We start from the raw sequence: 13,702 nt of genomic DNA, 5'->3' as shown, positions 1-13,702 counted from the left end.
ATTGGATGTGTTCCTGTGAATGCAACTTGCCTGCTGTGCGCTATGGCTGATATTACGTTAACAGACCTTATGGCAGGAGAGCACTGAAGGTATTACCAGTCACGCCACTTTTATTGAGGCATTTGGGCAAGTTCAATCGGCTGGCAGAGAATAACAAGAAGCATGACTTGAAAGATACTGTTGTGTGCTTGTAAATCATTATAAAAAGCAGTCCTCATAATTTTAGAAAATAAATCTCGTTTGTTGTTAAAGCAAATCTCAGCTCACTGCATCTCTTGGGATATTTTGGGAGCTCACTAGTGGGTTCAGAAAGTATTAAATAAACTTGTCAAATCCGGTCAGAACCTCGTGAGAAATTCTGACACAAACTTTCAGCAGCTGGGCATTCACCCAATGGAAGGCAGAGGCCAACATTGGCTTGATTCGAGCGATTTATGTGAATGAGGACAATTCTTAGGAATGCAATGTTGCTGTAATCTTTAGAATTCACCTCGTCTTACCTGCATATAAAGATTCCTAACTGTATCATTATCTGTCAATCCTCTATCATTGCAGGTGGAGCTGCATTTAAAGCTGCTAAATATGGAGGTAATTCTACCTACTACTGACATAGTCATTGCTCTACATAACTATCAAACAAAAGCCAAACAATGTTAAAGAGAAAGTAATTTCCTTGCTATATGTAATAACTACACTTGTCAAACACGTCTACATTAGTGACCTATGCTATGATTATCCTTGGAACATCATGTCAGCCAGATGATCCAGCACAACTACTAACACAAGCCAGAAAACATTGCAAGCATTCATAGATGAGGGGCGGCATTCTCCGCCGGCGGGAGTCTCCGTTTTGCCGGCGCCCGGGGGTTTCCCGATGGCGTGGGGCTGCCCCACAATGGGAAACCCCATTGACCGGCCGGTGTTACGGAGACTCCCGCCGGCCGGTCGGAGCAGAAATGCGGCAGGGCGGGTAGGAGAATTTCGCCCCAGGTTTGAACCTTTATCATTTGATATTCGTTTTTCCAAAATTAGTGTTGAGTAGTGTCCATTCATAAACATACAGTCAAATCAATTTAGTGATTTTAATGTTGGCAAGGACATAAGAATGTCTCATTCTTCTTTTGATAATATCGTTGGATCTTTTAAATTCTCAAACAGGCAGAGTTCCTCCGCCATCTCATTCGAATTGAAGGAGAATAACAGTTTGGCTTAAGTGTTGCAAAATGAAAATGAGTGTCTAGAATTAATAGGGCAGCATGACTGCTGAGTTTGCACTAAATCACTGTTTGTGACAATTCGCTAGAAAATCCTAAATTTACATTAATTTTAAAAATACAGTGGCTATACTTCCAGATGACCATAAGCTGCTTTCCCCTTTGAGGGAAAGGGCTAACTAGCGGTGATTTCACCGAAGGATCACAACACCTCTGGCGAGGAGCAAGATTGAGAAGGCGAGTCTTCACGAATAACCTCAGCCAGTACGGGAATTGACCACTCGCTGTTGACCTCGCTCTGCATCACAAACCAGCTATCCAGCCAACTAATCTAACTGACCTGCTTCAGACTTTAATTTTACAAAGAAGTGATTCACTGTTTCTAATGATTACATTTTTGCTGTCACAATATAGGTCTTGGCGTGGGTGTGCAGCCTGGCGCTGGATTAGGTGTGCAGCCTGGCACTGGATTTGGTGTGCAGCCTGGCACTGGATTAGGTGTGCAGCCTGGCTACGGTGTGGGTAATGAACTGTCTATCGAAAGATATTTTTCCTACACTAAATTCTTCCTAAAGTGTTTCCGTCTGTCTCATCCCAATTCTGTGCAAATGGAAGCATCCAACGCAGACTGAAATTAATATCAAAATTAAAATAACAGCAGGCGGCTGCATTTATTCAGGATGTAAGTACAGGAAGGTTGATGGACTGTAGTTTGTAAGCCAGTTGAAATAACATATTTGTGTTCTGAATGAATGGGGTTTTCAGCCCCTGTGATTCCAACCTGGCATATTCCTTTCACTAAAATTAATGGAGTGAATTTCATAAATAGTTGAAAGCAAGATTAAAAGTCTGAAATATCAGCTCTGGTGGTACTCAGGGAATAGTCACACCTTACATATTCTGCATGTGTGCAGTAAAAAATAAACGATTCAAGTTTTCTACAGTCCAATGGGATAGGGAATTTGTCAAGCCCTAGATCGGGAGTAGGAGCTACTATGTCAGGAGGTGGGTACTGGGGTGATAGGGTTGAGCAGCAGTGGAGGGGAGCTGCGAGCTGTGTTGGGATGGGTGAGCTGGTGCGGGTGGTGCATTGAGGTGGGTGGTGAGCTAGGTCTGAGTTGCTGTTTTGCTGGAGTCCTTTGACATTCCAGCTAGTTACTTAGGGCTGTGCTCTTGAGAGCAGGATTTACAACTGCTAGGAACAGCTCTAAGTAACTTGGTGTAAAAACAAGGCTGCATATAGTGCAAACTGCCCATGTCTGTGCCTTTACAGAGGCAGGAGAACCATTAGTGAGGGCTTCGGTGATTTGAAAAGGCAAATTATTTGGTCTATGGAAGAGAAAGATGAAGAAAATTTTTTAAATTACAGCACAATAAAAGTCAAAGGATTTAGAGGATCAGCTGGAAGTCTTGTTCACAGCTTTTCACCACAATCACACTGGGCAGTGACTGTTCAGTCACCATATTTAGGGCTATGGTTCCAGTGTAAATTGGCTCTCAGAACATCCAATGTCATTGCTATCAGCAAACTCTCAACACTCTCTGCTATTAGGCTCGGAAGATCTGGACCAATGTTTCTACATGTTGGGGAGTCAAGAGTTAAAGATCATAAACATGAAACAGTCATAAGTAAATCCAATAGGGAAGTCACGATAAACTTTAATACACAGAGTAGTTTGAATGTGGGACTCGCTACTACAATGAATCAATGAGGCAATTAGCATGCATGTATTAAAGGAAAATAATTTACATACAGGAAGAGATAAAGGAGGCCTGGCATATTTTAGTTGAGCTCAAGCTATATTCAACATACAGCAAATATTTAACATACAACATGTTCATCAGTCCCTACTGCATATACCAGACGCAAACTTGTGAATGGGACTTGCTCAAAATGGGTTAACTCTGATATGATTCCTGGTAGAATTTTTAGTGAAATACTTGGCCAAGTTCTATGAATCAGCAGAGAACATCATGAAGGACTTTACCTGTTGGACTTTAACCTGGTGATGTAAGACTTCTTATTGTTTATTCTGGGAACATCACGCCAGCCAAATGGTCAGGCAGAACCAGTAACATGAGGCAGTAAACATCAAGAGCATTCACCGATCGCGTTGGAACACTTATTATAGGGTCCCAATTTTTACAAAAATTAGTGATGAGCAGTGTTCAGTTGACAAATATGCAGTCAAAATATTTTAGTGATCTTCATGTTGGCAAGGACAGCAGAATGTTTCATTCTTCTTTGGATAATATCATCCGACCTTTTATATGCATGTGAAAAGGCAGATTGGACTCTTATCATCTCATCAAAAAGATGATGCCTCCAACAATGCAGCACTTCCTCAATCATTCACAGCAGAAAAATAATTAAGGAAAGTAAGGGTTCGGCTCAAGTGTTCAAATGAATGCCTGGAAATAAAAAGTCAGCAAGATTCCTGGGTTCACATTATTTTGTCGTTGGTAACAATTTGCAATAAATTCCTAAATCTGCACCAATTTTATGAACTAATTCACCATTTCTCACTGTCAAATTCTTGTTATCACAATATAGGTCTTGGCTTGGGTGTGCAACCTGGCGTTGGAGGAGGTCTGCAACCGGGCACTGGAATAGGTGTTCAGCCCGGCTTTGGATTGGGTAATTTACTCTCTTTTGAAAGACATTTTCCTCCATTAAACTCTTTCGCAAATGCATAAACCTGTCTCATCCCAATTCTGCATAAATGGAAGTATCCAACGCAGGGAGATATTAATATTAAAAAATAAAAGGAAAATAATTACAGGTACAGTACGATTGTTAAAAGAACATGTTTGTATTCTGAATTTCTGGGGATTTCCACTCCTTTTTTTTTATAAATAATTTTTATTAAAGGTTTTCATAAAATATCAATAACACAATGAGAAAGAAAAAAGAACCCAGCAGGGTTAAGTACAAAACACAATCTAAAAAAGCAACCCCCAAACCCCTCCCCCCCTGTACCTAAATAATAAATTAACATTAACACCCCGACTTAACACAGCAGGTGTATACACCCCCTCAGACCCTTCCAGTGTAAGTAACATAAACAAAAATAAAGTAAACCCCCCACCCTCCCCCCGCCCCCCCCACCCCCCGAGCTGCTGCTGCCATTGACCAATGTCTATCGTTCTGCCAGAAAGTCGAAGAACGGTTGCCACCGCCTAAAGAACCCTTGTACCGACCCTCTCAAGGTGAATTTCACCCTCTCCAATTTAATGAACCCTGCCATATCGCTGATCCAGGATTCCACGCTTGGGGGCCTCGTATCTTTCCACTGAAGGAGAATCCTTCGCCGGGCTACCAGGGACGCAAAGGCCAGAATTTCGGCCTCTTTCGCCTCTTGCACTCCCGGCTCCTCTGCCACCCCAAATATTGCGAGCCCCCAGCCCGGTTTGACCCTGGATCCTACCACCCTCGACACCGTCCTCGCTACGCCCTTCCAAAATTCCTCCAGCGCTGGGCATGCCCAGAACATATGGGTGTGATTTGCTGGGCTCCCTGAGCACCTAACACACCTGTCCTCACCCCCAAAGAACCTGCTCATCCTTGTCCTGGTCATGTGTGCCCTGTGCAGCACCTTAAACTGTATGAGGCTGAGCCTCGCGCACGACGAGGAGGGTTCTCCCTCCCGAGGGCATCATCCCACGTCCCCTCTTCGATCTCCTCTCCCAACCCCTCCTCCCACTTACCTTTTAACTCCACCACCGAGGCCTCCTCCTCCTCCTGCATCACCTGGTAAGTTTCCGAGATCTTCACCACTCCCACCCATCCCCCCGAGAGCACCCTGTCCTGTACTGTGTGTGGCAGTAGCCGTGGGAATTCCACCACCTGCCATCTGGCAAACGCCCTTACCTGTAAGTACCTGAAGGTGTTCCCTGGGGGGAGCCCGTACTTCTCCTCCAGCTCACCCAAGCTCGCGAACTTCCCATCCACAAACAGGTCCCCCAACTTTCGTATGCCTGCCCTGTGCCACCCCGAAAACCCTCCACCTGTTCTTCCTGGGGCATACTGGTGGTTCCCCCATAATGGGGTCCACGCCGAGGCCCTAATTTCCCCCCCTATGCCGCCTCCACTGCCCCCAAATTTTGAGGGCCACCACCACCACCGGGCTCGTGGTATACCTCCTTGGAGGGAGCAGCAGCGGCGCCGTTGCCAGCGCCCCCAGACTCGTACCCACACAGGACGCCGTCTCCAGCCTCTTCCATGCAGCCCCCTCCCCCTCCATCATCCACTTGTGCACCATTGTCGCATTGGCGGCCCAGTAGTACCCACAGAGGTTGGGCAGCGCCAGCCCCCCCCATCTCTACTCCGCTCCAGGAGCACCCTTCTCACCCTCGGAGTCCCTCGTGCCCACACAAACCCCATTATACTCCTGTTAACCCGCCTGAAAAAAGCCTTCGGGATAAACACGCCATTTTGATTGACTGCACCCTACCCGCCAGGGACAGCGGCAACGCGTCCCACCTCTTGAACTCCTCCTCCATTTGCTCCACCAGCCTTGTAAAGTTAAGCCTATGCAGGACCTCCCAGCTCCTGGCCACCTGGACCCCCAAATATCTGAAACTCCTCTCCGCCCTTTTTAGTGGGAGCTCGCCAATCCCCCTCTCCTGGTCCCCTAGCTGAACTACGAACAGCTCGCTCTTCCCCATATTGAGCTTGTACCCCGAAAAGTCCCCGAATTCCCTAAGCATCCTCATTACCTCTGGCATTCCTCCCACCGGGTCCGCCACATACAGCAGCAGGTCGTCCGCATAAAGCGGCACCCTATGCTCCTCCCCACCCCGCACCAACCCCCTCCAGTTCCTCGACTCTCTCAGTGCCATAGCCAGGGGTTCAATCGCCAGTGCGAAGAGCAGGTGGGACAGGGGACACCCCTGTCTCGTCCCTCGGTGCAACCGAAAGTACTCGGATCTCCTCCTATTTGTGGCCACACTCGCCATCGGGACCTCATACAACAGCCTAACCCACCTGACAAACCCCTCCCCAAACCCGAACCTCATCAGCATCTCCCACAGGTACCCCCACTCTACCCTACCGAAGGCTTTCTCAGCGTCCATCGCCACCATTATCTCCGCCTCTCCCTCCCTCGCCGGCATCATGATAACGTTCAAAAGCCTCCGCACATTCGCGTTCAACTGTCTCCCCTTCACAAACCCCGTCTGGTCTTCATGGATGATCTGCGGCACACAATCCTCAATCCTCGTGGCTAAGACATTCGCCAGCACCTTGGCATCTACATTTAGCAAGGAAATCAGTCTGTAAGACCCACATTGCAGGGGATCCTTGTCCCTCTTCAGGATCAAGGAGATCAGTGCCCCGGACATCGTCGGGGGTAAAGCCCCCCCCTCCCTTGCCCCATTGAAGGTCCTAACTAAAAGCGGGCCCAACAGGTCCATATATTTTTTATCGAACTCGACCGGGAAACCGTCCGGCCCCGGTGCCTTCCCCGCCTGCATGCTTCCTATCCCTTTGATCAGCTCCTCCAGCCCAATCGGGGCCCCCAATCCCGCCACCAGACCCTCTTCCACCTTTGGAAACCTCAATTGGTCCAGGAAACGGCCCATCCCTCCCTCCTCCCGTGGGGGCTCGGATCGGTACAATTCCTCGTAGAAGTCCCTGAAGACCCCACTGATGCCAACCCCACTCCGCGCCACGCTCCCTCTCCTGTCCTTAACTCCCCCGATCTCCCTAGCTGCGTCCCGCTTCCGAAGCTGATGCGGCAGCATCCGGCTTGCCTTTTCCCCATACTCGTAGACCGCCCCCTGGGCCTTCCTCCACTGCACCTCCGCCTTCCTGGTGGTCACCAGGTCGAATTCGGCCTGGAGGCTGCGCCTCTTCCTCAACAATCCTTCCTCAGGTTCTTTCGCATACCTCCTGTCTACCCTCACCATGTCCCCCACCAGCCTCTCCCTCTCCCCCCGCTCCCTCCGCTCCTTGTGGGCCCTGATGGAGATCAGCTCTCCCCTCACCACCGCCTTCAGTGCCTCCCATACCATCCCCACTCGGACCTCCCCGTTGTCGTACCTCTCTATACTTCCTCGGACCCGCTCGCTCACCTCCTTGTCCGCCAACAGCCCCACCTCCAAGCGCCGCAGCGGGCGCTGGTCCCTCTCCTCCCCCATCTCCAAGTCCACCCAATGCGGGGCGTGGTCCGAAATGGCTATTGCCGAATACTCGGTATCCTCTACTCTCGCTATCAGCGCCCTACTCAAAATGAAAAAGTCGATTCGAGAATAAGCCTTATGGACATGTGAGAAGAATGAAAATTCCCTAGCCCCCGGCCTTACAAATCTCCAAGGGTCCACCCCTCCCATTTGGTCCATAAATCCCCTCAACACTCTAGCCGCCGCCGGCTTCCTACCCGTCCTAGACCTGGAGCGATCCAGTGCAGGATCCAACACCGTGTTAAAGTGTCCCCCCATTATCAGGCCCCCCACTTCCAAGTCTGGGATCCGACCCAACATACGCCGCATAAAACCCGCATCGTCCCAGTTCGGAGCATACACATTGACCAGTACCACCCTCTCTCCCTGCAACTTACCACTTACCATTATGTACCTACCGCCATTATCTGCCACAATGCTCGACGCCTCGAATAACACCTTCTTTCCCACCAAGATCGCCACCCCTCGATTTTTTGCATCTAGCCCCGAGTGAAACACCTGACCTACCCACCCTTTCCTCAGTCTTACCTGGTCTGCCACCTTCAGGTGTGTCTCCTGGAGCATAACCTCATCCGCCTTGAGCCCCTTCAGGTGCGCGAACACGCGGGCCCGCTTAACCGGCCCATTCAGTCCCCTCACATTCCAGGTTATCAGCCGGATCAGAGGGCTACCCGCCCCCCTCCCCCGCCGACTAGCCATGACCCCTCCTCGGCCAGCCACGCGCCCGCACCCCACACCCGGCCCGTTCCCCACAGCGGCATACCACCGTCTCGACCCACCCCACTCGCTCCAGCTCCTCTTTGATCTTAGCAGCAGCAACTCTTTCCCCCCCCCCCCCCCCCCCCCCCCCCGGCTAGGACCAATCCTAGCTGGTTTACTCCCCCCATTGCACTTCCGCAAGTCAGCTGACTCCTGCTGACCCCGGCCACTCCCGCCTCCCCTTCGACTCCTCCCATTGTGTGGATTTCCACTCCTAAGTTACCAGCTTGGCATATTCCTATTCCTTTCTAATAAAATGAATCAAGTGAATTTCATAGATAGTTGAAGGCAACAGCAAAAAGCCTGGAATAATAAGGCTGCCATTATCTGGTGCAGTGGTACTCGGTTATTATCATTCCATAAATAACCTGCATGTGTGCATTGAAAAATAAAGCATTCATGTTTTCTACTGCCAGTGGTACAGGCACACTGGTCAACTGCTGAGAATCTCTTCAGTGAATAATATTTGCATCTGTTCATTGAATCACTGCAATCAAATCCCAGTTTACAATTGTTTGTACCCTGATCATGCCCAATCAATCGACTTAGATTTTGGATTTTGTCCTGAGCACGTGAAATACCAAAAGGTCCCAAAATGTGGAAAGCGAGAACTTGATAGAACAAATTTATTGGGGTCTTGATATAAATGATATAGTCACCCCCAAGAAGATCCCAAGATGGCGGCACAGTGGTGTAGTGGTTAGCCCTGCTGCCTCACGGCGCTGAGGACCCGGGTTCAATCCTAGCCTGGGTCACTGTCCCTGTGGAGTTTGCACATTCTCCCCATATCTGTGTTAATCTCACTCCTACAGCCCAAAGATATGCAGGGTATGTGGATTGGCCACGCTAAATTGCCCCTTAATTAAAAAAAAGAAGACGCCAAGATACTTCAGAGTTTTCAGGGGCAGGATTCTCCAAAATGGAGGCAGAGTGTCCGCGCCGTCGTGAAAGCCGTCGCGTTGCACGATGGCGTGAAACGGACGCAGGCCCTTCCAATTCGGGCCCCCACAGGGGGCCAGCATGGCGCTGGAGCGGTTCACGCCACTCCAGCCTCCCTTCCCGGTGCCAACTGGGCGCCGCGCATGCGCAGTGGCGCTGTGCCAACCCGCGCAAGTGCGGGGGACTTCTTCAACGCGCCGGGCCCCGACGCAACATGGCACAGGGTTCAGGGGCCGGGCGCATAACAAAATAGGGCCAGGGCTGGAGAGGCCGACCCGCCGATCAGTGGGCCCCGATCGCTGGCCAGACCCCATCGGAAGCACCCCCCACCCCCCCCCCACCCCCGGTGAAGGAGCCCCACTTCCCCCCCCCCCCCCCCCACAGGCCGCCCCCCAACCCTGCGCGCAGAGTTCCCGCCGGCTGCGAGCAGGTGTGGACGGTGCCGGCGGGACTCTGCCATTTGCGCACGGCCGCTCGGCCCATCAAGGCCGGAGAATCAGCGGCCCAGCCGCGGACAGCGGCCCCCGACCGGCACCACGCCAAACACACCGCCGCAAATGGCGCCAATTCTCCGCTCCTCGGAGAATCACGTGCCGGCGGCGGGGTGGCGTGGCACGGTTGCGCCGATTCTCCGGCCCGGCGCGGGGCTCGGAGAATCCCGCCCCAGATTCCTTATTTACATCAGACTGATAATATCTAAAGTGTTTTCCCTCCTTGATTTGATGTAAGCATCTTTTGATGTCCGTTAAGTGTGAAGAAATTACAAATGTAAGCTTTCAGTATTTTTTCATCATCAGTTCAAAGTTACGACAATGCAATGTAAGCAAAATAGCACCATCCTATTTGACTGCCTCACATTCTTGCAGATCAGTGGTTCTCACTCATTGATTCCCTGGCAGTTGTGGGGGCCGGTAACTTGTGTCACGAGAGGCCTGACAGTATCGGGGGGGGGGATGAGGCGGAGGGGAGGTGGGGTGCTTAATTGCGTCGGGAGTTGGGGATGCTCTGTTGGGAGCTATGCTCTGTGGTGACGGGGCTGTGCAGCATTGGGTGGTGTGAGCTGTATTGGGAGCGGATGTGCTGTTTTTTGGGGGGGGGGGTTACAGAGAGGTGGGTGGTGAACTGTGACTGAATTACTATTATGCTGGTGTGCTTTAACATTCCATCTGAATTACTTCGAGCTGCTCACTTGTGCAGGATTTACAACAGCTAAGAACAGCTCAAAGTAAATCAATGTAAAAACAAGGCCTGGTGTAGTGCAAACTGCCCAGCTTTACGTGTTTACAGGTTTTGAGGGAACAACCAGCCAGGGCTCTGCTGACCATAAAGCAAGCTGTGGTCCATGGAAGAGAAAGGTGAAGAAAAAGTAAACATTTACAGCACAAGAAAGTCTGAAGCATTTAGATGAACAGATGGAAGTTTTGTTCGCAGCTTTACACCACAATGTGGAGATGCTGCCGTTGGACTGGGGTGGGCACAGTAAGAAGTCTTACAACACCAGGTTAAAGTCCAACAAGTTTATTTCGAATCACTAGCTTCTGGAGCGTAACTCCTTCATCAAGTGAGGCCTGATGAAGGAGCTACGCTTCGAAAGCTAGTGATCCAAATAAACCTGTTGGAGTTTAATCTGGTGTTGTAAGACTTCTTACTTTTACGCCACAATCACACTGGGCAGTCACTGTTCATTCGCCACATTTCTGGGCTATGGTTCCAGTGTAAATTGGGTCCCCAGCATATCCAATGTCATCGCTAACAGCAAACTCTCAACACTTTCTGCTATTAGACTCGGAAGATCTGGACCAATTTTTTTACATGTTAGAGATCATTAAACATCAAACAGTCGCAAGTAAATCCAATAGGGAAGTCACGATAAACTTTAAAACCCAGAGTGGTTTGAATGTGGAACTCGCTACTACAATGAATCAATGAGGCAATTAGCTTGCATCTGTTCAAGGAAGAAAATATGCACTCGTGAAGAGAAGGTCAAGGAGAGCTGGGCATATTGTGGTTACATGCAAGCTTTATTCAACATACAGCAAGTATTCAGCATGCTCTTCAGTCTCTACTGTTTATACCAGGTACATTGTTGTGAATGGGTCTTGCTCGCAACGAGCAATGTCTGATATGATTTCTAACAGACTTTCGGGGCAGGTGAGCACCCAAAATTCTACCAATGTCACCACTTCTAGTGAAACGCTTAGTCAGGTTTCATCGGTCAGTAAAGAATATCAGGAAAATTGTGGAACCGTAACTCTTTAACTTGAAAGCCACTGTTAAGTACCTGTAAAACATAAAAACAGTTCTTATATTTAACTTGTATGCCAAACACCATAGCTGCAAGTAATAGACAAAGCTAGTTGATTCCACAATGAACGCATTAGATCGAAGCTCTGCAGCTCTGCCACATCCAGCTGTGAATGGTGGTGGACAATTAAACAACTCACTGGAGGAGGAGGCTCCACAAATATCCCCATCCTCAATGATGGAGGAGTCCAGCACATATGTGCACAAGACAAGGCTGAGGCGTTCGCAACAATCTTCAACCAGAAGTGCTGAGTGGATGATCCATCTCAGTCTCCTCCGGAGGTCCCCAGCATCACAGATGTCAGTCTTCAGCCAAGAAATTCATTCCGTTTGTGATATCAAGAAATGGCTGAAAGCACAGGATACTGTAAAGGCCCTGACAATATCCCAGCAATAGTACTGAAGACATGTGCTCCAGAACTTGCCGCACCCCTAGCCAAGCTGTTCCAGTATTGGCATCTACACAGGAATGTGGAAAATTGCTCAGGTGTGTCCTGTACACAAGAAAGAGGACAAATTCAACTGAGCCAATTACCGCCCTATCAGTCTACTCTTCATCATCAGCAAAGTGTTGGAAGAAGTCATCAACAGTGCTATTAAGCGGCACTTACTCAGCAATAACACGCTCACTGACACTCAGTTTGGGTTCCGACAGAGTCACTCAGCTCCTGACCTCATTGTAGCCTTGGTTGAAACATGGGCAAAAGAGCTGAATGTCAGAGGTGAGGTGAGAGTGGCTGCGCTTGACATCAAGGCAGCATTTGACCAAGTATAGCATCAAGGAGCCCTGGCTAAACTGGAGTCAATGGGAATTAGGGAGAAAACTCTCCACTGGTAGGAGTCATACCTGGCACAAAGTAAGATGGGTGTGATGGTTGGAGGTCAATCATCTCAGCTTCAGGACATCCCTGCAAGAGTTCCTCAGGGTAGTATCATGGGCCCAACCATCTTCAGCTGCTTCATCAATGATCTCCCTTCCATCACAAGGGCAGAAGTGAGGATGTTCACAGATGACTGTATAATGTTCAGCATCATTCACAACTCCTCGGATAATGAGGCAGTCCATGTCCAAATGCAGCAAGACTTGGACAATATCCAGGCTTGGGCTGACAATTGGAAAGTTACATTCATGCCATGCAAATGCCAGGCAAAGTCAAACTCCTATAATAGAGGATTTAACCATCAGCCCTTGACATTCAATGGCATTACCATTGCTGAATCTCCCACAATCAATGGGGCTTACCATTGATCAGAAACTGAACTGGACTAGCCATATTAATACTGTGGCTGCCAAAAAAGTCAACGGCTAGGAACCATAGTGCGTGGAACTCATCTCCTGACCCCCCAAAGCCTGTCCACCATCTACAAGACACAAATCAGCAGTGTAATGGAATACTCTCCACTTGCCTGGATGAGTGCAGCTTCAACAACACTGAAGAAGCATAACACCATCCAGGACTAAGAGGTCCGCTTGATTGCTCCCCCTTCCACAAACATTCAAATCCTCCACCACCGACGAACAGTGGCAGCCGTGTGTACCATCTGCAAGATGCACTGCTGTAACGGACCAAGGTTCCTCAGACAGCACCTTCCAAACCCACAACGATATGATCTAGAAGGACAAGAGCAGCAGATACCTGGGAACCCCACCACCTGGAGGTTCCCCTCCAAGTCACTCACCACCCTGACTTAGAAATATATCATTGTTCACTGTCAGAGGGGCAACATCCTGAAATTAACCACACCTCAGGAACTGCAGCGGTTCAGAGGCACCTCATCACCACCTTCTGAAGGGCAACTAGGGATGGGCAATAAATGCTGGCCTAACCACCAAAACCAACATCCCTAAATTAATTAATGTTTTAACTGTTTGGGAATGAAATCTAACCACACCACTTGAGATATTTTGAGTGTTCACAAGTGTTAATTGAGTTCAGAAAATATTAAACAAACTTGCTAAAGCCGGCCAGAACCTCTTCAGAAATTCTGTCACAATTTTTCTGTCGTTGGGCATTCACTACATTGAATGCAGAGGTCATCATTGGCTTCATTTGAGCAATTTGTTGAATGAGTATAATTTCAGAAAACCTATTTCTCATGAATGCGATGTTGCTGTAATCTTCAGAACGCTTCTCTTCATACCTGTACACAGGCGATCATGGCTGTATCATTATCTGTCAATTCTCTATCATTTCAGGTGGAGCTGCTGCATCTAAAGCTGCTAAATATGCAGGTAAATCTACTTTCTACTGACATATTCACTGCTCGACATAACTGTTAAATTATTATCTTTGTGGATCGAC

At 49.0% G+C, this 13,702-nt stretch overlaps 1 protein-coding gene and 1 long non-coding RNA gene across 21 annotated transcripts in view; one reads left to right on the top strand and one right to left on the bottom strand.

Annotated features, from left to right (window-relative positions):
* LOC140386732 (uncharacterized) overlaps positions 1-13,702 on the top strand; it is a 387,270-nt gene that overhangs the window by 246,862 nt on the left and 126,706 nt on the right. For 17 of the 20 annotated variants that reach the window (XM_072469358.1, XM_072469363.1, XM_072469369.1 and 14 more), the window contains 4 exons: positions 556-588; positions 1,629-1,736; positions 3,769-3,852; positions 13,597-13,632. In XM_072469358.1, the coding sequence (XP_072325459.1) occupies positions 556-588; positions 1,629-1,736; positions 3,769-3,852; positions 13,597-13,632 (261 nt within the window). The remainder of the gene's footprint in view (positions 1-555; positions 589-1,628; positions 1,737-3,768; positions 3,853-13,596; positions 13,633-13,702) is intronic. The other 3 variants (XM_072469351.1, XM_072469352.1, XM_072469360.1) reach the window with 3 other exon arrangements.
* The window catches only part of LOC140386734 (uncharacterized), a 29,895-nt gene continuing 27,290 nt past the window's right edge, over positions 11,098-13,702 (bottom strand). Inside the window, exon 3 of the long non-coding RNA XR_011933662.1 lies at positions 11,098-11,376. This is a non-coding gene — a long non-coding RNA (uncharacterized lncRNA). The remainder of the gene's footprint in view (positions 11,377-13,702) is intronic.

The sequence above is a fragment of the Scyliorhinus torazame genome, chromosome 12 (genome assembly GCF_047496885.1).
Source record: "Scyliorhinus torazame isolate Kashiwa2021f chromosome 12, sScyTor2.1, whole genome shotgun sequence".
In the NCBI taxonomy this organism is placed as follows: domain Eukaryota; kingdom Metazoa; phylum Chordata; class Chondrichthyes; order Carcharhiniformes; family Scyliorhinidae; genus Scyliorhinus; species Scyliorhinus torazame.
The sequence above is the reverse complement of the archived record's forward strand: the minus strand, read 5'-3'. Positions and strand labels throughout refer to the sequence as shown.